The 25,414-nt window shown below is 45.0% G+C and overlaps 1 protein-coding gene across 9 annotated transcripts in view; it reads left to right on the plus strand.

The window, feature by feature from the left end:
• The window catches only part of SCMH1 (Scm polycomb group protein homolog 1), a 172,334-nt gene that overhangs the window by 139,155 nt on the left and 7,765 nt on the right, over window positions 1–25,414 (plus strand). For 8 of the 9 annotated variants that reach the window (XM_040627450.1, XM_040627451.1, XM_008699364.2 and 5 more), the window contains 2 exons: window positions 12,937–13,137; window positions 15,022–15,213. In XM_040627450.1, coding sequence (XP_040483384.1) covers window positions 12,937–13,137; window positions 15,022–15,213 — 393 coding nt within the window. The remainder of the gene's footprint in view (window positions 1–12,936; window positions 13,138–15,021; window positions 15,214–25,414) is intronic. The other variant, XM_008699363.2, reaches the window with a different exon arrangement.

Raw genomic sequence — 25,414 nt, forward strand, 5'->3', positions numbered from 1 at the left:
ACCGAAGCTCTCTTACTACTACATACATCTCTTAATGTTCAGGCCTGATGTATATTCTATCCATATCACACTCTCAAAAAGAAGTCTTCTGAAGCCTTCTGAGTCCCTTGACATCTTCTTCACCTCCCTTTCTTTTATTCCCAGTCTGCCCCTTCCCCATCTGTCTTCCCATGTAAATCTTAGACCGCATGTTTACTTTACATGCAGCCTGTTTGTTTTCCGTGAAGCTCCTCTTCGTGGCTGCTGTTCTGCAGTCTCACCTAGGATGAGACACCGCCACGCTGGACCCTATGTGTGCCCATCCATTCTTTAGTCTCTTGAAATTTTCTTAAATTCTTAATTCAGTGATTTTCTGCCACTTCTTTGTCTCTCTGCACTCCTTCTGGCAGATATTATTCACGTGTTGAACCTCTTGAACTCACTCTGTAATATTCTTAACCCTCTGTATTCTTCTCCCTATTCTCACTGACTTTTTGTTCAACTTTTTCAAAGCTTTCCTCAAGTCTATCTTTCAAGATTTGTTTTGAGCTTCTCGTGTCCAGCAACTTAAAGTATCATTATTCATTACTCTAGTGGCATTTCCCAAAGAGTGTTTGGTGGAAAACCAGTCCTACAAAATGGTCTGCATGAAAGAATTTTACATACATTTAGGAAATTTATCACATACATTTAGAAAAGGCTTTTATACTCTACTTCCCCACTCTTGGATATTTGCATCCGCTATGAAGAGCTCTTTTTTGTTTTCTGAATTTTTTGCTAGACTGTTTTTTTAGGTTCACAGCAAAACTGAGCAGAAGGTCCAGAGATTTTCCATATACCCCTGCCTCCACACATGCATAGGCTTCTCCATTATCAACATTCCTCACCAGAGTAGGAAGTACCTTTGTTTCAAGTGATGAACATCTCCATTGAAACATCATTAGCACCCCAGGTCCATAGTTTGCATTAGGGTTCTCTCTTGGGGTTGTACATTCTATGGGTTTTCACAAATGTATAATGACATGTATCCACCATTAGAGGATAATACAAAATAGTTTAATTGCCCTAAAAATCCTCCATGCTCTGCCTATTCATCTGTCCTTGCCCCCTAACTCCCGGCAACCACTCATCTTTTTACTGTTTCTATAATTTTGCCTTTTCCCTAATGTCATGTAGTTGAAACCATATAGCGTGTAGTCTTTTCACATTGGCCTTTTCACTTAGTAATATGCATTTTACTTTTCTTCCTGTCTTTTTCATGCTCATTTATTTTTAGGGCTGAATGATATACCATTGTCTGGCTATAGCATAGCTTATCTGTTCACCTACTAAAGGTCGTCTTGGTTCCTTCCAAGTTTGGGTAATTATGAATTAAGTGGCTGTAAACATCCATGTGCAGGTTTTTGTGTGGACATAAATTTTAAATTCCTCTGGGTAAATACCAAGGAATGAGATTGCTGGATCATATGGTAAGAGAGTGTTTAGTTTTGTAAGGTACTGCCAAACTGTCTTCCAAAGTGGCTGTACCATTTTGCACTCCCACCAGCAATGAGTGAGAGCTCCTTTTTCCACATCCTCACCAGCATTTGGTGGTGTTAATGTTCTCTATTTTGGCCATTCTAACAGGTGTGTAGTCGTATCTCATTGTTTTAATTTGCATATCCCTGATGACATATAGGGGAGAGCATCTTGTCATATGCTTATTTGCTGTTTGTGTATCTTCTTTGGCAAGGTGCCTATTTAACAACATTGGCCCAGTTTTTAATTGGGTTGTTCATTTTTTTAGTGTTGAGGTTTTTTTAATTCTTTGTATATTTTGGAAAACAGTTCTTTATCAGATGTGCCTTTTGCGGATATTTCCTCCCACCCTATGGCTTTTCTTCTCATTATCTTGATTGTGTCTTTCACAGAGCAGAAGATTTTAATTTTAATGAGTCCAGCTTATCAATTATTTCTTTCATGGATGGTTCCTTTGGTGTTGTATGTAAAAAGTCATTGCCATACCCAAGGTGTCTTGTTTTTCTCTTTTATTTTCTAGGAGTCTTATAGTTTTGAATTTTACATTTTGGTCTGTGAACTATTTTGAGTTAATTTTTGTGACAGGCTTAAGGTCCATATCTAGATCCCCCTTTTTTTTTTTTTTTTTTTTTGTTTGCATGTGGCTGTTCAGCCGTTTTAGCACCACTCGTTGAAATGACTACATTTTTCTCTATTGTGTTGCCTTTGTTCCTTTATCAAAGATCAGTTAACTATATTTATGTGGGACTATTTCTCAGCTTTCTATCTGTGCCATTGATCTCTTTGTCTATTCTTTCACACTGTCTTGATTACTATAGCTTTATAGTGAGTCTTGAAGTTGGGTAGTATCAATCCTCCAGGCTTGTTCTTCTCCTTCAATATTGTGTGAACTCTTCAGAGTTTTTCTGCCTCTCCATATAAACTTTAGAATCAGCTTATCAGTAGCCACAAAATAACCTGCTGGGATTTTGATTGAAATTGCATTGAATCTGTAGATCAAGTTGGAAAAAACTGACATTTTGACAATATTGAGTCTTCCTGTCCATGAACATGAGATATCTCTTCATTTATTTAGTTTTCTCTTTATTTTATTTTATTTTATTTTATTTTATTTTATTTTATCATAAGTGTACTCTTTAATCCACATAACCTATTTCACCCATCCCCCCACCCACCTCCCCTCTGGTAACCAAACTCAGTTTGTTCTCTATAGTTAAGAGTCTGTATGTTAAGAGGTTTATTATTATTATTATTATTATTATTATTATTATTATTATTTCATTCATCAGAGTTTGTAGTTCTCTTATATAAGTCCTGTAGGTATTTTGTTAGAGTTATACCTAAGTATTTAATTTTTAGAACTACGATTGTAAATGGTATTGTGTTTTTAATTTCAAATTTCACTCATTCCTTACTGTTATATAGGAAAGCAACTGACTTTTCTATATTAACCTTGTATCCTGCAACCTTGCTGTAATTGCTTATTAGTTCCAGGAATTTTTTTTGTCAATTCTTTCACATTCTCTACATAGACATTTGTGTCATCTGTGAATAAAGAGAGTTTTATTTCTTCCTTCCCAATCTCTATACCTTTTATTTCCTTTTCTTATCTTATTACATTGGTCAGGACTTCCAGTACAATGATGAAAAGTTGTGGTGGGATGCCTGGGTGGCTCAGTCGGTTAAGCAACTCTTGGTTTCAGCTCAGGTCATGATCTAGGGTCGTGACATCAAGCCCTGCATCAGGCTGTGCACTCAGCACAGAGTCTGCTTGAGATTCTTCTCCCCACCTCTCTCTCCCCCTCTGCTCCTCCCCCTGCTCACTCTCTGTGTCTAAAATAAATAAATAAAATCTTAAAAAAAAAGAAAAGAAAAGTTGTGGTAAGAGGGAACAAACATCCTTACCTTGTTCCTGATCTTAGTGGGAAAGCTTCTAGTTTCCTACCATTAAGTGTGATGTTAGCTGAAGGTTTTTCTAGATATTTATCAAACTGAGAAAGTTCGCCTCTATTCCTAGTTTGCTGAGAGTTTTTATCATGAATGGGTCTGGGATTTTGTCAGATGTTTTTTCTGCATCTATTAATATGATCATGTGCTAGCTTTTCTTTAGCCTGTTCATGTGACGGATTAAATTAATTGATTTTTAAATGTTTTGAACCAGCCTTGCATACCTGGGATAAATCTCATTTGATAGCAGTATATAATTCTTTTTATATATTGTTGGATTTGATTTACTGATATTTTGTTGAGGATTTTTGCATCTATGTTTATAAGAAACATTGGTCTGTAGTTTTCTTGTAATGTTTTTGTCTGGTTTTGGTATTAGGATAATGCCAGCCTCCTAGAATGAATTAAGAAATATTCTCTCTGCTTCTATTTTCTAAAAGAGATTCTAAATAATAGGTAAAATGTATTTCTTAAATGCTTAGTAGAATTCACCAATGAGTCCGTCTGAGTCTGGTGCTTTCTATTTTGGAAGATTATGAATTATTGATTCAGTTTCTTTAATAGATATAGGCCTATTCAGATTATTTTTTTCTTCTTGTGTGAGTTTTAGCGGATTGTGGATTTCATGGATTGGTCCATTTCATCTAGATTATCAAATTTGTGGACCTAGAATTATTCATGGTATTCCTGTGTTATCTAACTTTTAATGACCATGGATCTATAGTGGTGTCTCCTTTTTTATTTCTGATATTAGTAATTTGTATCATCTTTTTAAAAAATTTAGCCTGTCTAAAGGCTTGTTGATGTTAATCTGTTCAAAGAACCAGCTTTTGGTTTCATTGATTTTTTTTTCTTCTATTGAAGAAAATTGTCATTGATTTCTGCTCTAATTTTTATTATTTCTTTTCTTACGCTTACTTTAAGTTTAATTTGCTGTTTTTTCTTAGTTTCCTAAAGTTGCTTAGATTATTTTTTTCAGAACTTTCTTCTTTTCTAATGTATACATTCAATGCTACATATTTCCCTCTATCCACAGCTTTTGCTGCATCCCAGAAATTTTAATAAGTTGTATCTTTATTTTCATTTAGTTCAAAATATATTTAAATTTCTCTGGAGATTTATTCTTTGGCCCATCTATTATTTATAAATATGTTGTTTAACCTCCAAGTATTGGGGGATTTTCCACCTATCATTCTGTTACTGATTTTTTATTTAATTCCATTGTCTGAGAGCAAACATTATATGATTCCTATTCCCTATAAATTTGTTAAGGTATGTTTTATAGCCCAGTATGTGGTTTGTCTTCATGAGTGTTTCATATGAGCTTGAGAAGAATGTGTGTTCTGCTGTTGTTGAGTGATGTAACCTATAGATATCAATTATATCCAGTTGATTGATGATACTGTTGTGTTCAACAACATCCTTATTGATTTTCTGCCTGCTGGATCTGTCCATTTCTGAGAGAGGGATGATGAAGTCTCCAATTATAATAGTGGATCCGTCTGTTTATCCTTGGAGTTCTATTAGTTTTTACCTCTCATATTTTAATGGTTTGTTGTTAGGTGCATATACAGTAAGAATTGATATATCTCCTTAGATAAATGACCTCTATATCGTTATGTAATGCCCCTCTTTATCTGCAGTAACTTCCCTTGCTCTGTAGTCTGTTCTATCTTAAATTAATATAACTATCCCCACTTTCTTTTAATTAGTGTTAGCATGGTATATCTTTCTCCACCCCTTACTTTTAATCTATATCTCTCTTTATATTTAAAATGGGTTTCTTGTAGGCAACATATAGTTGAATCTTGTTTTTTGATCCATTCTCAGAATCTGTCTTTTTTTTTTTTAAGATTATTTATTTATTTGAGAGAGAGCAGAGCAAGCGAGAACACAAGTCAAGGGAGAGGTGGAGGGAGAGGGGGCTGCAGGCTCCCTCCTGAATAGGGAGCCCAATGCAGAGCTCTATCCCAGAACCCTGGGATCATGACCCGAGCCAAAGACAGACACTTAACTGACTGAGCCACCCGGGTGCCCCAGAATCTCTGCCTTTAAATTGGTGTATTTAAATCATTGATATTTAAAGTGATTACTGATATAGTTGGATAAATATCTACCATATATATTCAGTTTTCTATTTGTTGCCTTTATTCTTTGTGCCTATTTTTGTCTTCCACTTTTTCTCTGCCTTTGGTGGTTTTAACTGAGCATTTTATATGATTCCAGTTTTTCTCCTTTTTTAGTGTATGTTATACTTCTTTTTTATTTTTTGGTAATTACCCTAGAGTTTACAATATACATTTATGACTAATCCAAGTCTACTTTCAAACAGCACTGTGCCACTTCACAGAAATAATAACCAGTAACCCTAATTCCTCCTTTCCATCCCTTGTATGATTGCTTCATTCATTTCACGTATACATAAGTGTAAATAAGCATGTGTATATATGCATAAGCATACATGATCAAATACATTGTCGTTATTTTTATTTTGAAAGAACTGGTATCTGTTAGATCAGCTAAGAATAAGAAAATCAGGGGCGCCTGGGTGGCATAGTGGTTAAGCGTCTGCCTTCGGCTCAGGGCGTGATCCCGGCGTTCTGGGATCAAGCCCCACATCGGGCTCCTCCGCTAGGAGCCTGCTTCTTCCTCTCCCACTCCCCCTGCTTGTGTTCCCTCTCTCACTGGCTGTCTCTCTCTGTCAAATAAGTAAATTTTTAAAAATCTTTAAAAAAAAAAGAAGAAAATTAAGTTTCTGTTTTGCTTTTGTCTGCTCCTTCTCCAGTGCTTTTTGTTTCTTTATGTAGATTTTAGTTTCTGATCTATATTATTTTCCTTCTCTCTAAAGAATTTCTTGAACCTTTCTTGCAAGGTAATCTACTAGCAACAAACTCCCTTTTTTTTTTTTTTTTTTTTTGTCTGAGAAAGTCTTTATCCTTTTCCTTTATCCTATCACTTTTGAAGTATAATTTTGCAAGGCACAGAATTCTAGGTTGGTGGGTGTTTTCCTTTAACACTTAAAGTATTTCACTCCAGTCTCTTCCTGCTCACATGGTTTCTAAGGTTGTAATTTTTAGTGTTGCTCCTGTGTAGGTGAGGGGGCTTTTGCCTCTGATTTCTTTCAAGATTCTTTTCTTTATTTTTGATTTTCTGCATTTTTATATAATATGCCTAGTTGTAGGGGGTTTCTTGGTATTTATCATGCTTGGTGTTCTCTGATCTTCCTGGATGTGTGGTTTGGTGTCTGATATTAATTTGGGGGAAATTCTCTGTCATTATATCTTCAAAAATTTCTTTTGCTCCTTTCTTTTTTCTCCTTGTGGTAGTCCTACTGTGTGTAGTGTTACCACAGCTCCTAGACAGTCTCTTGGTATTTTTTTTCAGTCTTTTTTTCTCTTTGCTTTTCAGTTTGGGAAATATCTATTGAGTATCATCAAGTTCAGTGATTCTTTTCTCAGCCATGTCCACTAATAAGTCTACTAATGGTCCATCAAAGGCGTTATTTTCTGTTACAGTGTTTTTGATCTCTGGCTTTTCTTTTTGATTCTCTCTTAGAATTTCCATCTCTCTGCTTACATTGCACGTCTGTTTTGCATGCTGTCTACTTTATCCTTTAGAGCCCTTAGCATAGTAATCATAGTTCTAAATTCCCAGTCTAATAATTCCAACATGCCGTGTCTGAGTGTCATTTCTAGTCTAAGACTGGTTTCTTATGCATGTGCTTTGGTCTTGTGCTCTGTCTCTTAAAACTGCAGTTTTTGCCTTTTAGTGTACTTTGTAATTTTTCTCTTGAGAGTCAAGACATGATGTACTAGGTAAAAGGAGTTGTTGTAAATTGGCCTTTAGTAATGTGATGGTAAGGTGCTGGGAAGGAAGAAGTATTCTATAGTCCTATGATTAGGTCTCAGTCTTTTTGGGGGGGGGGCATGCCCCTAAACTGTGAACTTCACCAGTATTTCTTATCCTCCTTGCCCTTAGGTGGTCCAGGATGGCTGGAGGGGGCTGGAATTGGGTATTTCCCTTCTCCCGGATAGGTTAGGCTCTGATAAATCCTGGCAGGATTTGGTAAAATAGCTCTGGTAAAGTAGTTTTTCCTGAGGGCAGGCCTTGTTAGGAAGAGTAGAACGCTCTGGCATGTTTTTAAATGGTTCCTTTTCTGCACTCGCTGCTGGAAGCATGAGGGGATTTTTCTCCAATATTCACTAGGAGAACGTTGGTTGAGCTCCTGAAGGTAAAACTCAGAAAAGGGTGGCACCCTCCTCCCATGACTGGGTCCCCCTGGAGTCTTTAACTCTTAGACTTGTCCACGCTAAACTTCCAGCAGTTCATCAGTTGCAGTTTAGATTTTCCTACCTTGGCTCTGGTTACTGTGGAGGTTTCTGCTCATGGGTTTCTGCTTGGTAAAATGTGATCTTCTGTATTCACCTATCTCTCCACACTTGGGTAGCGGCAGTTTACCCTGTGACCTCACTTCTCTGACGGATCTAAAAAAGATTGTTAATCTTTCCATTTGTTCAGCTTTTCACTTGTTGTTAGGGTGGAGTGGCCACTTCCAAGCGCCTTACATACTTGACCCTTCTCCAGTGTGTGTGTGTGTGTGTGTGTGTGTGTGTGTGTGTGTGTTTTAACAACCTCTGATTTCATGGATGCAGTACAAAACTGAAACATGACAGTTATAAATATCTTTACAACCTTAAGATTAGGAAGGATTTTGAAAACAAAACAAAAGCATAAACTATAAAAGAAAAGTTATATAACCTTTTATATACTAGAAAAGAGTGATATCAATATATTCATCTATATTAACATGAAGACAGCTCATCTCTCTTCTACATGGCATCGTTTGGGGTGGTTCAGCTGGGGCTGGAGAACCAAGTTCCAATATGGTTCATTCACATGGCTAGCAAAATTGGTGCTGGCTGTTGGTTCTTCTCTATATGGACCTCTCCAAAGGGTAGCTTGGGCTTCCTCATACCATGGTGGCTGCATTCTGAGAGCAAGTGTCCCAAGAAACAGGAAGTGGAGGCTTCCATTTTCGTAAGACTTAAGCCCCAAAATTAGCATAGTGTCATTTCCACCATATTCTACTGATTAAGCAGTCATAGAGCTCAGATTCAAGAGAAGAATAGACCCTACTCCTCAATGAGAAGAGGATCAAAGAATTATGGGCCATATTTATAAACCGCCTCCCTCTACTCTCTGGACATAAATTATTTACATTTTTCCCACTTAGGAAATGTATTCTTCTTGTAAGAGTCTCCGTTAAATGTCCCATCCCTTAACAACAACGGGGTCTTGATCCTAGAATCTCATCATCTAAATCAGATCCAGGTGCAAATGAGACCTCTCAGGTGCAGATTCTCAAGTGTAGTAGCTTCTAGAGTGTAGTTCTTCTCAATCCAGAGACCTGTGAACTAAAGAAAGACACTGTCTGCTCGCCACATACCCGACATACAATGGTATAGGATAACTTATAGATACTCCCGTTCAAAAGGAAGTAGTGACTGGTCTATAGAAATTCTGATATCCAGCGGGGCACATGTTGCCAGTCCCTTAATTAGATCCAATACCACTTTCCTAGGGTTGTTTTCCATGGGTCTTGGTTTTGTCTTCTGAATCACCCTTCCTTTTCCATAAGAAAACTGAGATTGCATTCTTGGTCTTTGTCCCATCTGTACAAAGTTTGGGTCTTAAAAGATTCTTTTCATTTTGTACCATTTCTGTCCGTTTTAGTCTGAGCTGGCAGTGCTTCCACCAGAATGATTCTCTTAGAAACTTGAGGGGTTTTCTATGAATGCTGTTGAGATTCCCTTCCTTAGACAAAAGGCACAACCTTAAATCTTTTGAAGATAAGTAAGCCCTTCTCTACTTTGGGCTTCCTATATGGCTGCTATGAGACAATGCCCTTAAGATTCTTTAAAACTTAACTGTTTAAGGGAAAGAATCTGCAAAGCTGGCCTATAAGATTCTTAGAGGGCCTTTTGGTCAGAAAGGGTCTATGAAGCATAGTCTTAAATCATTCTGACCCCTTAATAAAATACTTTACTGTCCCATTCTGGATTTGACCCTTTCTTAATTTAGAACTGTTTGCCTTCTGAAAGGACTGGAAATGAAAAGCACTTTTATTTGTGAACTCTGTGAGTCCTGGGCTTTTTTATTTTTTATGTTTTTTTTTTAATCTCATCTCTCTCATTTTGCGTTTTTATCATAGGCAGTCAGAAGCCACCTGGCACTTTCATTACTTTGTCTGGAAATCTCTAGCTGTTTCACTGAGTCCCCCAGGTACATTTACTTCCTGATTCCACGTTACTGTAGGTGACAGTGTTGTCAGACTCTACGTCACTACCTCGCAAGTGTCTCCCATCCTCCTTCTTCCAGTACGATTTTCCTCACTTGCCTTAAGCTCTCACTGGCAGCCTCCTCAAAACCTATAGGCCTCCATTCTCAGGTTGCTAAGAGAATCATTCTGGTGGAAGCCTTGTCAGGTTGGACTAATGGAAATAGAGATGGTACAAAATGAAAAGAATCCTTTGACCCCCAACCTTTTGCAGGCTTCTCTTCAAGCCCCTTTATGCTTTCATTCCGACCCTTTTTGGGGCCCTTTATTGCTTCTTTCTGCTTCCCAGCCCCAAAGCCAGTGCCATGTGTGTTGGGCTTTTGTTACCGCAGCACCCTTTTTCTGGTACCACAACCCTTTCCAGTAATCTTCTGCTACTTAGCAAACCACCACTAGACTTCGTGGCTGAAAACAACAGTGTGGGCAGGGCTAGGTGGCAGTCACTTGGGTCTGTTCCATGCAGTGTCAGCTGAGGTGGCTTGACTAGGATCAGAGGACCCTTCCACCACACGGCTGACAAGTTGGTTTTGGCTGTTGATTTCTCGCCACATAGACCACAGCACAGGGTGGCTTTGCCTCTTCACACATGCTAGTTGGGCTCTAAGAGTGAATGTCCCAAGACAGAAGAAATGAAACTGTCAGCTTCTTAATTAAGCCCTGGGCCCAGAAACTGGCACAGTGTCATTTCTACATAGTCTGTTGGTCAAGTAGCACAGAGGTCGATGGAAGGGTTGTCAAAGGTTTGGGAGCTTTGTTTTTATTTATTTATTTATTTATTTAGAGAGGTTTTTTGGGGTGGGGGAAGAGCCACATTTTTAAACTGCCAGGTCTTCTAGAGGTTTTATAGTTTAGGGGTGTCTGGGTGGCTCAGTCAGTAAAGCGTCTGCCTTTGTCTCAGGTCATGATCTCAGAGTCATGGGATTGAGCCCCGCATCAGGCTCACTGCTCAGCGGGGAGTCTGCTAGAGATTCTGTCTCCCTCTCCCTCTGCCCCTCCCCGCACTCATGCTCACTCGCTCTCACTGTCTGTCTCAAATAAACAAGTAAATCTTTTAAAAAATAAAAGGTTTTATAGTTTACCTGTTACATTTCACCCTTTAATCCATGTAGAATTTCTTTTTTGTAGTCATCACTGGACTGCTTATATTTTTTCCCTTTCATGTGTCTTAATTAAGTAAAATTCATGTGTGTGAAATATACTGTTTTAACGTACGATCAGATGAGTTTTGATCTGTGTAAGCACCATGTAACCACAACCCTAGTCGAGATAAAGGTCATTTCTACCACCCCTAGAAGTTACATCATGCCTCCTTAAGGTCAGCCTTCTCTCCTACCTTTATTCTGATTTCTATCCCTGTGGATTAGATTTTCCTGTTTTTGAACTTAATATATAAATGGAATTATACTCTGTGTACCTTTTGTGTCTGGTTTCTTTCACTAAAAATAATGTTTTTGAGAAGCACCCTATCAAGGTCATTCTTTTGTACCACTAAGTGCTATTCCAGTAAATATGCCACAATTTATGTATGTATTCTCTTGTTGACGGACATTTGGGTTGGTTCTGGTTCTAGGCTGTTGTGACCAAGCTGCTATGAATATTCTTGTGGGTCTCTTTTCGTAGATCGAGGTCTTTGTTTATTTTAACTACTCTTCTTACCTCTGTGAGTTCCTACATTTTTACTTGTTTTGTTTTCAGTGAAGGAGTCCTATACCATGACATGCAAATCCTAGCTGTTTCTTAACAGACATCGCCCAATCCTTCTTTCATTAGTTCTGCCTTCACACCCACCTCCAGAGACACCTGCCCATTCTTGGGCCTTTTGTGACTTACAAGATGAAACAGCTGGGTTCTCGTCTTTGCCCATTCTTGGTTAAGGGTTCAGCTTTCTTGGGTCTGCTCCGTCCGTTGCTACTTTGCTTATCTGCTCTCCAGCTTCCAAAATCTTAAGCTGTCTGACTCATTTTGGAGGGTTTTAGGAGAGAACAGAGTTGAATGTGTATTTCAGTTTACCTTACTTACCCTTTACCTTTTCCCTACTTTCTTTTCCACCTCTCACCTTCCACATCCTGCCTTTCTCTTACTATTTTCCATTTCCTTGTCTCCATCTTGCTTTCCCTTTGAATTAGGTGAGGCGTCCTCACACAGCATGTGGCTCAGCCGCCTCACTTTACCGAGGCTAAAGCTGAGGCCCCTTGAATGAGGACAGCGATCCGTCCACAGCCAACACAGCTACCACTCTTAGCTTTTTCGCCTTTACTAGCAAGAAAGATCTTTGCCCACCTGTTCCTCCTTCAGGTAGTGATCCATGGCAGCATGAGAAAGCAGAGTACCCTGCTCAGGTGGGGCCCAGAAGGCACATCAGAGGACAGAATGTCATAGCTGACCAGGCTGCCGTGGGTCCTCTCCGGAGACCAAGGAAGCACCTCTGTTGCAGACTGCCTCTTAATCCTGCACCCACTCTGTTCCCTCCCTAGCACCGTGCCAGCTGGGGGGCTGCAGTAGGAGAGGGCCAGGCTGGCGTGACAGGAGCAACTACTGAAACACACAGCACTCTCTAGATGGGCCCCTCAGGCCCTTTCTGTGGTTTTCTTCATTCCCATATTTGTCTATTTTAGTACTTTCTTTGGGCCTGAGTGTTAGTACAGGAGATAATGAAGGGACTCCAAGGCCCAGAGCAGAAATCAAGGCAGGTGACCCGTGGTGTGACCGTTCTAAGTGCGAGGCCAAACACACACAAGCACGCTCCGGCTGACATCGCCATAGCCCCTACCACTCCTTACACCTACAACATGAGAGATACAAAGACTGTGTGAGGTGACCGAGTCCTGGACGTGAAAGGACATACATCTGCAGAATTGTTTGGATTCCCTTTCTGGCACACAGAAGACAGAGTACAAGTTCTGTGCCTTGGCTTTTGGTCTGGGCTGTCCTTCCAGCAGGCTGTGTTCCCAGAGCCTTTGGTCATGCAATTTGGGCCGGTTGCAGCTGGACACAGCCACCCTCTGCCCCCTCCCAGTGTTTCACCAGCCTAGCAGCTGAGAATCCTGCTAGGGACCAGAGCCCAGACAGAGTGTGCGAGACAGAAGAGAGCACTGTTCTGTCACTTCTGTACCCCGGCCGCTCTTTAAGCTGCTTTGACTCTTTGTCTCCTGCAGTTTGTATTTACTTGAACAAGAATGGCAGCCCCGGCCCCCACTTAGATAAGAAGAAGGTCCAGTTGCTCCCTGACCATTTCGGGCCAGCCCGCGCCTCCGTGGTGCTGCAGCAGGCCGTGCAGGCTTGCATCGACTGTGCGTATCATCAGAAAACCGTCTTCAGCTTCCTCAAACAGGGCCACGGTGGTGAAGTGATCTCAGGTAAGCACCCTGGGACTGATGTGGCCTCCTAGCCAGAGGGGCAGACCTTCTCCACTGGCTGATTTCTGGCAAGGCCTCCTGGTTCCTACTTTACGCCTATAGGCTCTGGAGAAACGGGAAGGGATTCCGTCCCTCCGAGAGTCCTCCTTTTCAACTCCCGGAACCCCTGTGAGCCCTGTGCATGTCTCTGCCAAGCAGAGTGCCCACATGGACTCTGCTCAGCCAGGCCTCCAGGCAGCCCCTGTCCGTGCACCTGCGTGGCCTCCGCATACCGGAAGTAGATGGGTGTTGCTGTAAAGGCATTCCAGGAGAAAGAATCCAGAGGGGCTGTACCGTGGCGACAGGCGCTTCTCCAGACTGCCACAGCCTCCCACCTGGCCTCGGGGGACCACGGGACTCTTGTCATCTTCTTCTGACTCCTTAGCTGCCCTGTCCTAAGGCAGCCCTGTTACAAGGGAGTTGAATCCCAGGGCAGAGTGGGAAAAACCATTCCCTCTCTCTCTTCTGCTCTATCTGATTCAGCTGCACTGTGTTTTTTGTTTTCACTGAGAATATTCACTTTTCCTGCTGTGCCCTGGTTCTGTTTCAATGTTCCCCAGTCCAGAACGCCACTCCGTACCCACCAAACCTAAGAAGACTTGACCTGGAGCCATTCAGTCTCAGCTGCATGGTACTGCATGGTCCTGTCCCTCTAATGGGTTGCAGTGTCTGGCCTCAGGAGGCCCAGCTGACGTGGAAGACCCCAGGAGTACCTGTATTCTTGTAGAAGACCCCATAAATAACTTATTCTGTTAGCACACCTTTAGTGAGGGGAGGGGGAGGAGAGATGACGGGTGAGAGGTGTTCTAATGTGTGAGAAATGCGTACAGGGTGGTGTGGGAGCCCAGGCGAGGGAGCAGTTGTCTGTGGAGGATGAGGGCAGGCGTAGAAGGCATTGTTCTAGAATGCTGAGGACTGCTGGGAAATCAAGCCTTCCTTCCCTTCTGAGGCCAAGGCTTCTGTGCGGTAATCTGTGGGGACCCAGCCTTCTTTGTGGCCTGTGTGGAGTTGCTGTCGCCCACACCTTTTCTAGGGTTCTCCTGCCCTGAAACTGGTTCCTGGGAATGGCCTATCTCCCCATTTCCTTGCTGCCCTCAGAGACAAATGCAAAGGCCTTCTGCTTTGTAAGGGTTATGCGGACACTTCTTGAATAGAAATAGATAGGAAGTAAAATAAAACCAAGTGTGGAATGGTTCCAAATGTTGCTGAAACTCTAGTGCCTCCTGCAGGTCGGGTCATGCATCTACACCGTTGCTGGGCACAGCCGTGTTCCCCCGTCTGCCCAGCTTCTCTGTTCTTGGGCACTCTAGTGCCCTCCTGCAGGTCGGGTCGTGCACCTACACCGTTGCTGGGCACAGCCGTGTTCTCCCGTCTGCCCAGCTTCTCTGTTCTTGGGCACTCTAGTGCCCTCCTGCAGGTCGGGTCGTGCACCTAAACCGTTGCTGGGCACAGCCGTGTTCCCCCGTCTGCCCAGCTTCTCTGTTCTTGGGCACTTCTTATGGAAAGAGAACCCGAAATGAACAGATTTCCTGGAGGAGGCCCAGCCAGCTGATGGAGCAGATAGAGTTATGTTCACAGTTGTTTTCACAAGTTGAGTAAAATCACTTCAGAGCCCTGGTGCACGGCCTGGCCACTCCCATTACAGCAAGCCCTTTGGAGTTGGAGGCAAAAATCAAACCCTTGAGGGAGGGAAGGGAGGGGTGGGGTGGGAGGGAAAAACCTGGGCACTGATTGCTTTGTGTAACCAGGTAAGCCGGAGGCAAGCAGTAGGCTGGGCTCCTCCTGCCCCACGCTGCCCTGCACTGCCAGGCTGACGTGCTCAGCCCTGTTTCCTTAATTCCACAGCTGTGTTTGACCGTGAACAGCACACCCTCAACCTCCCAGCAGTCAACAGCATCACCTACGTCCTGCGCTTCCTGGAGAAACTCTGCCACAACCTTCGCAGTGACAATCTGTTTGGCAACCAGCCCTTTACACAGACTCACTTGTCACTCACCACCACCGAGTACAGCCACAGCCACGACAGGTACCTACCAGGTAGGAGCTGGGATGGGGCCTGGGCTAAGAACGGGGCACAGGGCTAGTCGCAGCGCCAGCCGGGGCCCGGGGCCGGCCCTTACCCCTGCCAGCCCGGCACCCACGCTCCCGAGATCTGGCTTTCCGTCCCTTGCCTTTGCCGTGCCCGGGACTCCTTGGTCTCTGCCCGACTCTGCTCTCTCCAGGGTTTTGTCTCCTCTCTCTAGGGTTAACCTTCTGTCCTCTGGATTTTTATCCCTAGAAAACGGTGGTTCCCAGTTCCCTTTCTGATCCCCATGTGGCCTGTGGAGCCACCCTGAAGTCACAGCACCCCTCCCTGTGTGAAGCCAGCAGCAAACGCCTCAGGGAGCTCCCCCTTGCCAACAGGAAGGTTTAGGCTCAGGCTACAGATTGAGAAATGTGCTCCCCAGTGATTGGCCGTGCGCGCTTTCCTTTGGCGTGTGGCCCTAGCTCCTCCAGCACTGCCTGTCTAGCAAGTCAATTCAAGTTCCTGCCATCGTGACCTGAGCTGGAAAATAACTCTCTCAGTTAGCAGAGCAGACCCACAGCGGGAAAGCGGAGGCCACGTGGCCGGGGCCGGATCAGTGACTAAGCACTTCCGAGAGAGGTTACAGAGGGAAGGGAACTGAGCATCGCTCATCTGGAGCCGGGGACCCAGCACGACAGGGAGGGGAGCAGAGCTCGGCCCCACACGTAGCGAGGTAGGTTGTTGTGGAGAGAGGGAGCACAGGCCCGTGAGCAGAGTCCCTCGGACCTCATCCTGGGCAGAGGAGCAGAGAGCTAGTGCGGTCAGTGCTGGGGCCATGCTGTCCATCGGTGAGGGAGCCGAAGTCTAAAAGGTGCCCTCCCTGACTTGCCCAAGTCTTTTTCCCACATGGCCTCCCCCAGCGTCTTTTTATCGTTGACTTAACTCACTCCTGATAAAAGTGCCACTTTCGAGAACGTGCCTGAGGAATTGACTGCTCACCCAGCACCCCCAGCCCTGCCTCCATCTAGACCTCTGTCCCCCAGTGAGCACTGCTGCTGTGACTTGCATGCAGGGCAGAAAGACAACCCGAATTTCCAATACTCCTTGGGAGGGCCAGACCGGTCTGGTCCCTGCAGACATGTCTGTGCCCCCTCTCACTGCTCTGTTTCTTGGGAGGGAACTTCTTCTCTAACCTGCTCTCCTGCTTGCTTTCATCATCAGAATCTGAGAACAGAAAAAAAACGTTCTTAGCATGTTGCGCTGGGGGTTTGGGCTGGGCACGGTGGCGGTGGGGCAGACGAAGGCAGCTGGTTAGATACCCCAGCTGTTGGCCTTCGGGAACTGCGCTGAGTAATGAACGTGAGGCCTCCCTGAGCTTCCGGAAGAATGGATACACAAAAGGGGGTAGCTGCTAGTCTAGAGAGAGATTTCTCCAAGAACCAGGAACCGAGAATTCTTCAGTGAAGCGGCAGCAGGAAGAACGAAGAGACTCGTCTGGGAGCAGCGTCCGAGACTGGCGGGGATGTGCATGCTAGGGCTACGGTCATGGAGGGAGTTTGGAATTGAGGCCTGAGGTTGCCTGGGAATTCGGTTCCACTTTGCATCTCTCTGATTCAGCTGCCAGAAAGGAGGAAGCAAGCGTCAGCCACTCTGCCCTCTTCCTCACCAGCTAAGAGACAAAGACCACGTTATCACATTCCACCATTGGCTGCCCCTCTTGCTGCCCTCATTTTCAGACAGATTCAGCCAACTCTCTGGGCCTTCCTGTGCTCTCTCTCTAACTTCTTTGCCCCTCCTGAGTGCTTAGCAACTTGGCTGCTCTCACCCCAGTTTCTGTTTGCTTCCCTGAAGTGAACGTTCTAATTGTGCCCAGACAAGCCAGAGCTTTGCCCAGATCTCTCACTCCTCTGTACTGCTTCATTTATCTTTCCCGCCTGCCCGCCCGCCTGCCTGCCCAACTCTTCGCTCCACCTCTGATCATCTGTCCTTTCCTGTGCTTTCCTGATTACCTGCCCCGCCTCTGCCAAAGAGCCTGGTCTGCACAGTGCTGTCTTTTGCTTTTGCCCCTTGGATCCGGGGTTTGTCACCCCCACCCTTCTGCCCGGCTACACACTTCTGCTAGTTCGGCATCCAAAGCTACCACCTCTTATCTAGGTACTTACGGAGCCTCACCTTCCCCTGCCCTGCAGCTCGTCTCCACACTTCCCTAGCCTTAGTCTTGGCCTGACCGACCACGCACTTCCGGCATAGCAGATAGTCGCCAAATGCAGATCCCAAAAAGACTTCCTCACCTAAGTGGAGGCTTGACTTTTTTCCTCCACTGTTTTATTTTGAAAAACTTCAAACCTACAGAAAAGTTGTACAAATAGTACAGTGAGCAACCATGGACTCTTCATCTAGATTTACCACTTCACTTTTTGCAATATTTACTGTACCTGTCCTCTGTGTGTTTTTATTTACTGAACCATTTGTGAATTAACTGCAGATGAGAGACTTGATCCTTACTAAACTTTCCCACGTATCTCCTAGGAGCAGGGAACACAATACTGTTCTCGCACCGGAGAAATTGAACATTAATAAAATCTACCAGCTGATATATATAGTCCATATCAGATTTCCCCAGTGGTCCCAGAAATGTCATTTTAGCTGTTTTTTCCCCTAATCCAAGACCCAGTGAAGGACCATCCACGAGATGTAGTTGTTCTGTCTCTTTAGTTCCCTTTTATCTGCAGCAGTTTTCCAGACTGTTTTCTACCTTCCATGATATGACATGGGCATTTTAAAAAGTTCAGGCCGGTTGTCAGACACTCTGTGCCAGACTCTGTACTGGCCTCTGGGGAGCCAGAGGCGAGACCGACTCCCTCCCCGCACTGCAAGCGTGCCCGCCGAGAGAGGGGCCCAGGGAGAGAGGCGTGTGGCGTGAGCCGGGAGTGACGAGTGACAAGCAAGCTGAAAGAAGAGGTCAAGAAGGGTTCCTGGGGGAGGCAGTGTCAGATTAGGGTCGCTTCTTCAGAACTCCCCACACGGCTGTGTGAGGTAAGAGGCCTGTGAACTTAGGTGAGAGAGAGCTCCTTCCGGCCCTCAGAACTGACAGCGTGAGACAGGAGACGGCTCATTTAGTGGGTCCCAGGGACTCTTCATCTCAGCTGTAACAGAAACCACCCAGCATTCGCTTCTAGGTCTGCTGCTTGGGGATTGCCCAGATTCCTCTGTGCAAGAGGAAGGGGTGCATTTGTCTCATGGCAGTAAGTTCCCTGTGCCTGTCTTTCTAGTTGCCATCCTGGTCTTCTGAGCTTATAAAGGGGTTCTCCCACCAAAATCCTAAAAATCATAGGATTAAAGCCAAATAACTGTGAAATCTGTTAGGATATCCCTTCAACCCCCTGCAGGGTTTCCTCATAGAACTATCAGAGTTCTAAGATACACAAATGTACATAATTAATTGGACCTGTATTGAGTCCATTATTCAGTCAATCAGTCAACCCAGAATTTATTGGCTGCACGACACCAAGCTCTGGTTTAGGCACAGAGAGGGTTCCACAGTAAACAGGAGTCCAGGTCCTTACCCCCAGAGTTTACAGCCTGGTAGAGAAGAGGAACAAATAAGCAAACAGTTCATTTGTGGTGATATGTACTTTCATAGGACAAGGTCAGAGTTCAAAAGTTCAAACCGGGTGTCAGGGAAGAGTCTCCAGAAGAAATGGTATATCTAAGCTTGGATCTGAAGGAGCAGGATAACCAGGTGAAGATGCCACAGACCCAAGGTGATGGAGGAGGGGAGTGATGAAGAATGCTCCAGTTGCCTGAATAGCATGTGAGACCATGAGGGACAACGGGGAGCACGACCCGGGTCAGAGGAACCGGATGTCTGGCACAGCTGAGATCCACCGTGGCAGGGAGGCGTGTGGGAGACGGGGCACAGTGGAGGCAGCGGCCCAGTTGGAAGAGCTAACTGACCACATCAGCGGCTTTGTGTCATTGAGCAGCGAGGACCCGGGGAAGGGACACAGTCGGGCCTGTGCTTCCGAGAGGTCGCTCAGGATCCTGGGCGGGAGAATGGATTGGTGTGGAGTGATGCAGTAGGCAGGGGGACTAGCCGGGAGCTTTGTGTGCGAGGACTCTGTGTCCTCTTCGATTTGGGGATAATCCTTCCCTTCAGTATCCACATCTACATGACATAAAATGAATCCCCACCCCACATCATTCAGACTAGCTCTCCTGCTCTGGCTCAGTCCATAGCCCCTCTTTCCCCGACCACTGTCCTAGCTGACAGTCTCTCCCTGAGCTCCTTTGCCCCAAACATTTCATCTAGTTCCTCAGCCTTCATTTCCCTAAGGAAAAGCGAATGCAAGGCTGTTGAGTATAATAAACTTGTACTGAAGTTTGGGGGGAAAGGAAAGAATTGTCACAAAGAACAGAAAGCATTTTAACATTTTTGTTTTATCTTGTTTATCAGCGGGGCGCCCGGGTGGCTCAGTCAGTTAAGTGTCTGACTCTTGATTTCGGCTCAGGTCATGAGCTCCGGGTCGTGGGATCCAGCCCTGCATCAGGGTCCACTCTCAGCGGGGAGTCTGCTTGAGATTCTCCCCCTCCCCCCACTTGTGCTCGCGCGCGCACACACACTCTCTCTTAAAAAAACCTTCGTGTTAATGTTTATCAGCTGTTACAGGATATATCGTACTGGCCTCTTTCATCTTAGGCCTCAGCCTGCTGCCATTTCGGGGACCCACTCTGAGTTTGGGGGATTTTCTTCTCTGTTCTCTATTCCTTCCATCCCATACCTCCTCCTTTCCCAGCTATCAGCAGGTAACTCGAAATGACTGTATCATGTAAAATAATTTCATTTCCTTTGGTCTCAGCTTTCCCCAACCTTGTCTTTCATAACCAAAATTATTTAACAGTGTAATTATGTAAATGAATGTAGCCCACCCAGATCTGTACTTTCAGCAACTCAGAGAACAAAGAGAAGCTATTGGTGGAGAGATTTGTTCCATCTTGCCTCTGTTCTCTTTTTTCTGCCTTCCTGTGGGTTATACAGTTTTTGTTTTTTATGGTTTTGTTCTATTTCCTTGTTGACTTATTAGCTATAACTCTGTTTCATTTTAGTGATTGCTTTAGTTTATATTATACATGTTTTACATATCACAACCTACCTTAAAGCCGTAATCATACCCTTTACGTATTGTGTAAGAACCTCACACCACTGTGCTTTCACGCCCACCTCCTGCCCTTTGTGCTGTTGTCACTGTACATTTTACTGCTCCATATATTGTAAATCCCACTCTGTATGGTTATTATTTTACTTTAAATACGTAATTTTTTTTTTTCTTGGAGAGGGAGAGATGTGGGGAGGGGGGCAGGAGGAGAGGGAGAGACAGAACCCCAGTGCGGGGCGCGATCGCACAGCACTGAGAGCACGATCCAAACCAAAATCGAGAGTCCGTCCCCCAACCGACTGAGTCACCCAGGTGGGCGCCCCGGTAGAGAATTAATTATCTTTTAAAGACTTTTTTAACATAGAGGAAAACACAGTCTTTTAATATAAAAGGAAAGATTCTTTTTTTTATGTACCCTTTCATAGTTACCATTTCTGGTACTCCTCATTTTGTCAGCGTAGAGCCAGAGTTTCAGATCCTCTTCCCGCCTGGAGGACTTCCCTTAACATTTCTCCTTTTTATGGTTTACTGGACACAGATTCTTTCAGCTTCTGTATCTTTGAAAAAGTCTTTTTTTTAAACCTTCGCTTTTGAAAGATACTTTTGCTGAGTTTAGAATTGACTTTTTTGTCATTCAGCATTTTTAAAAGATGTCACTCCGTTGTATTCTGGTTTGCTTTGTCTCCGATGAGAAGTCTGCTGGATGGTTTGAAGGTCTTTTGTTTAGTATTGGTTTTAGCAGTTTGATTATGCTGCGCTCTGGTGAGGTTTTCTTCATGCCTCTGTGCTTGGCGTCCACTCAGCTCCCCGGACACGTGGGTCTACAGTTTTTATCAGATTTGAGAAAATCTCTACCACTCCTTCTCCATGTATATTTCCTGTCACCTCTCCTTTGGAGACTCCAGTTAAACATATATGAATCTTCTTGAAGTTTTCCCACAGTTTAATGAGGCTTTTTAAAATTTGTTTAGCCTTTTTTTCTGTTTTATTTTGGATAAATTCTAGAGCTAGGTTTAAGTTAGCTCATCTTTTCTTAGATCTGCAGTGTCTGACCTACTCTTAATCCGTCTCGAGGTATTCATCTCAGACATTGTGTTTTCATTTCTACAAGTTTGACTTGGGTCTTTGTATATCTTCTCGTTTCTGCTTAACCTGCATACTCTTTTTGCTCTGCCTTCTCGAGCATTTGAAATACAGTTATAAACACCTCTGCAGTGCTCTGGTCCATGAACTGTAGCTCCCTTGACCTGTCCAGACCCTGCCCCATCTCCAGCTCCGGGAACTCCCTGGGCTCTGTCTGATATTCCCCTCCCGACCCCATGGCCTGGAGACTCCAGACAGCTAAGAGCAAGCCTAGGGCTCACCTTGTTTGTTCCCCCTTTTCAGGAATCACTGTCCTGCACTACCTGATGCCCAGCATCTGAAAACTGTTATTTCATGTATTTTGTCATTTTGTTTTTAGTTGTTTCAAGCAGTCAGATATAACTAGCCCGTGCTGTGGAAATCCCAAATGTATCCTGAATCCGTGTACATCTTACCATCTCTGCTGCCTTCGCCATTATCCTCTCCTGGCCTGAGAGGTCCTTTCTGGCCTGCCTGGTCTCCTTACTACCTCTCTTGTTCTTCTCTGCACCATTTTCTACTTAAGAGCCCAAATGGTGTTCTTCAGACATAAGTGAGATTGTGGCCCCCCCCCCCCCAGCTAAACTCTGTGGTGGCACTCTTGGAAGAGCCAGGTGTCTTACTTTCATTTGCAGTATTCTGCATGATCTGGTCCTTGCCTACCTCTCCAAACTCATCCCTTCCTTCCGTACATTTTAGCTACACTGTTCTTCCTCATTTCCCCAAATATTCCAAACTGTTTTCCACCTCAGGATCTTTCTGTAAGCCACCAGGCAGCAGCCCTTAGCCACTGCACCAGGGGGCCTATGGCAGATCCTTTCCATGATTAGGTCCCACCCGAGCCAAGCCAGCTCCTTGGCCCTTCCCACAGAATTCTCTGTGGGTGGGGAGGCGTCCTGGGTCAAGCTCCTATCCTTTGCAACTTTTCTTAGAGACCGAATGTTTAGATAATGCTTGGGATTCAGTAGGGCCACCAATGAACCCTAAAACCAAACACATTGTCTAGCACACCTCCACTTGGACTCTTCAGACCACAGCTTTTAAACGTCAAGTTGTCAGGGACACTTCTCAAGGTCTCCTCATCCAAAGAAGCTCCCCTTGTTATTTTTCGTCTGAATACCCTGCTCCTTTGCTTAGGGATATTTACAGTGGCTGCTCATTTTGATAAGTTTGCGCTTGTCATCCTTCCCACTAGATTATTAGTTGCTCCATGAGGAGAGAGACAATATCTGGTTTTCTCATCATTCTCAGTATCTATCACCCTGTCACATAGCAAGTATTTAGCAATATTTGTTGAATGAAAGTACAGTAGGGGATGTGGGACATGTAGTTCAAAGACAGATTTTTTTTTTAAAGATTTTATTTATTTATTTGACAGAGATAGAGACAGCCAGCAAGAGAGGGAACACAAGCAGGGGGAGTGGGAGAGGAAGAAGCAGGCCCCCAGCGGAGAAGCCCGATGTGGGGCTTGATCCCAGAACGCTGGGATCACGCCCTGAGCCGAAGGCAGATGCTTAACAACTGCGCTACCCAGGCGCCCCTAAAGACAGATTTTTTTTTAATGAGACAGACTTAAGCATACACAAGGGCTGTGCTAGTCTTTGGGTCCTGTGTTGGTGGAAGAATTTTCTTAGATACATAGCACTAGTTTCTTTCATTCATTTCACCCCAGGAAGGGGAAAGTGTAGAGCACTCCTTGGCTCTCAGAAGTGGAAAGTGCTCTGGAGGTGATCTCGTGTCCAGCCCAACAGACAAGGGTGCTCATGTGACTTCTGCTTATACTCCCAGTGACAGGTTGCTGACTGTCACCTTTGGCAGTCGATTTTGTTGGACACTTCTGGTTGTTAAAATGCCCTCTCTTTTGAGCCAAAATCTGTCTTCTTGTAACTCCTCCCCTCTGTTTTACTCTCTGCCTTTCAAAAGACCCAACCTACAGTCCGGTTTTCTTCCTTTCCTATGACTGCCCTTAGGGTATTTGTCTCCCCTATCTTTTCTCCAGACTGTACATTCCCAGGCTCTTTCTCCTTTGCATGATTTCTAGACTTCTCCCTACCGGTCTTGCCATCCTCCCCTGGGAACTCTAGTTTTAAGGTAGCCTTACAAGGTGATACTCAGAGAAAATCTGCTTCTCACTGAAACTCAGTGTGTAAGGAAAGGCCCTTACCTGTCTGTTTACCGCTGTGTACCCCTCCCTAGCATAGCAGCTAGTGCACAAATGCTTGTTTAACAAAGGGATGGGCCCCCTCTCCTGCTGACTGTTCTCGTGTCTCTAGCACATCCACAGCAAACCTGATTTACGTTGACCCTGTGAGGTTAAGCGTCTTTTTAGAGATGGCCAAACCGAGTCCCAGAAAACGGGCAGCGATCACTGAGCGGTGGTCATGCCAGAAATAGAACTCAGGTCTCTCAGCCCTAACTTCTGACCCCGGGGCCGGTGGTTGCAAAGTTTCTTATGTTTTAATAGCAGAACTCCTTGTCACAAAGGTAAGATTATATGAAAACTCTGGGGTGTAAAAGTTAAAACCAGAGCTGTTCTGCTAGAAGCCGGCGTGAGGCTCAGAGCCCTCCTCACTGGGCCTCCCTGCAGAGGCCCTCGGGGCGCCGTGGAGCCCAGTGTGATAGCACGGCAGGCTCCCGCACTGCCCTGTCTCACTGATGCGGCCGGAGCCTCGGCCGGTGGGCCACAAGGGGACGACGACCTGCCAGAGTGCTGGGCATGATGCTTCATTTGTCCGCTGCGTCTCATTAGGAGAGCTTTGCTGACCTTGCCCGTGTGGGTGCCATCCGCCCAGATGGCCAGTCCCCTCGACTCAGACCCCAGGTCTCAGCTGCTGTTCCCAGCATCGCTGAGAGGAAGACACGCTGACTTGCGTCAGCAGCGGGGGAGCCCCTGGTACTGTCATAGTTACTCTTCATGTCCGTGGGCTCAGGTGAACCTCGCAATACTGTTCCCAGTCTTTGCCAGGTAAAATGAGGTCTGGAAAGGGGAGGCCGCCCTGCCAGCACACGCAGGAACTAGATTTCAGCTTTTTCTTGAGTTACTGCGGAAGACTTGGCTTTGCCCTCTAACTCTGAGTGAAGAAGAAATAAAAGGACAACTCCCCACCTTGGCAGAGTCCATCCTGTTCTGTCTTCTCATGTGATTTTCTCAGCAAGACAGAGGGGGATTTTTTCCCCCCATTTTACAGAGGAGGGAGCTGGTGCTGAGAAAACAAGCAACTTGCCTGGGATCAAATACCTAGTGAAAGGCAGCAGCCCAGGCCTAGAACGCAGGCCTCCTGCCTGCTGGCTTGAGCGCCTGTTCTTGTCTCGAAAGTGGGACGCTGCTGTGGTCGTGTCTTCTGGAAAACAGGAATGGACAGTTCATCTGCAGAAAGGGGGGGGGGGGGGGGCTGAGGTTCAAGTGCCCAGAGCTGCTCCCTTCAGAACCGTTTCTGGGGAAGGGCTTCATCAGTCCCACTGCCTGAGAGAAGGGCCAGTAGCTCTCTCCTGCTAGATTTGCCTTTACGCTCCTGGTTACCAAGCAAGTTCAGGTGGGTATTAGAAAGTAGTCCTAAAATCCTAACCCATCTTGCCACAGAGGTCTTACTGTGTGCCAGACGGTGTGCCTGACTGTAGTGTTGCTCACAAGCCCAAAGTGAGCCCCAAGCATTACCTAAACAGCCGACCTCTAAGAAAAACCGCAAAGGACTGTGGTGCGGCCCAGAACCGCAGGCGCCCTCCACAGGTGGAGACGCTGTGACCGGGCTGAGGAACTGACCCGGTGAGGGTAGAGCCCAGTCATGAGAGGGAGCCTGCCTCGGGCTCTGGAGGGCTCTATCAGAAGCTGCCTGGTGCAGGGCCTCAGAAGACGGGGGTTTCCTGAGTTCTGAATGAAGAGAGAGTGGTTCTTAGAGAAGCATCTTGCCACTGAGTGCCAGAGCCAAGTTCTAACCCGATTCTGTCTCCGGGGCCC

The sequence above is a fragment of the Ursus maritimus genome, unplaced genomic scaffold (assembly GCF_017311325.1).
Source record: "Ursus maritimus isolate PB19 unplaced genomic scaffold, ASM1731132v1 scaffold_12, whole genome shotgun sequence".
Taxonomy (NCBI): Eukaryota; Metazoa; Chordata; class Mammalia; order Carnivora; family Ursidae; genus Ursus; species Ursus maritimus.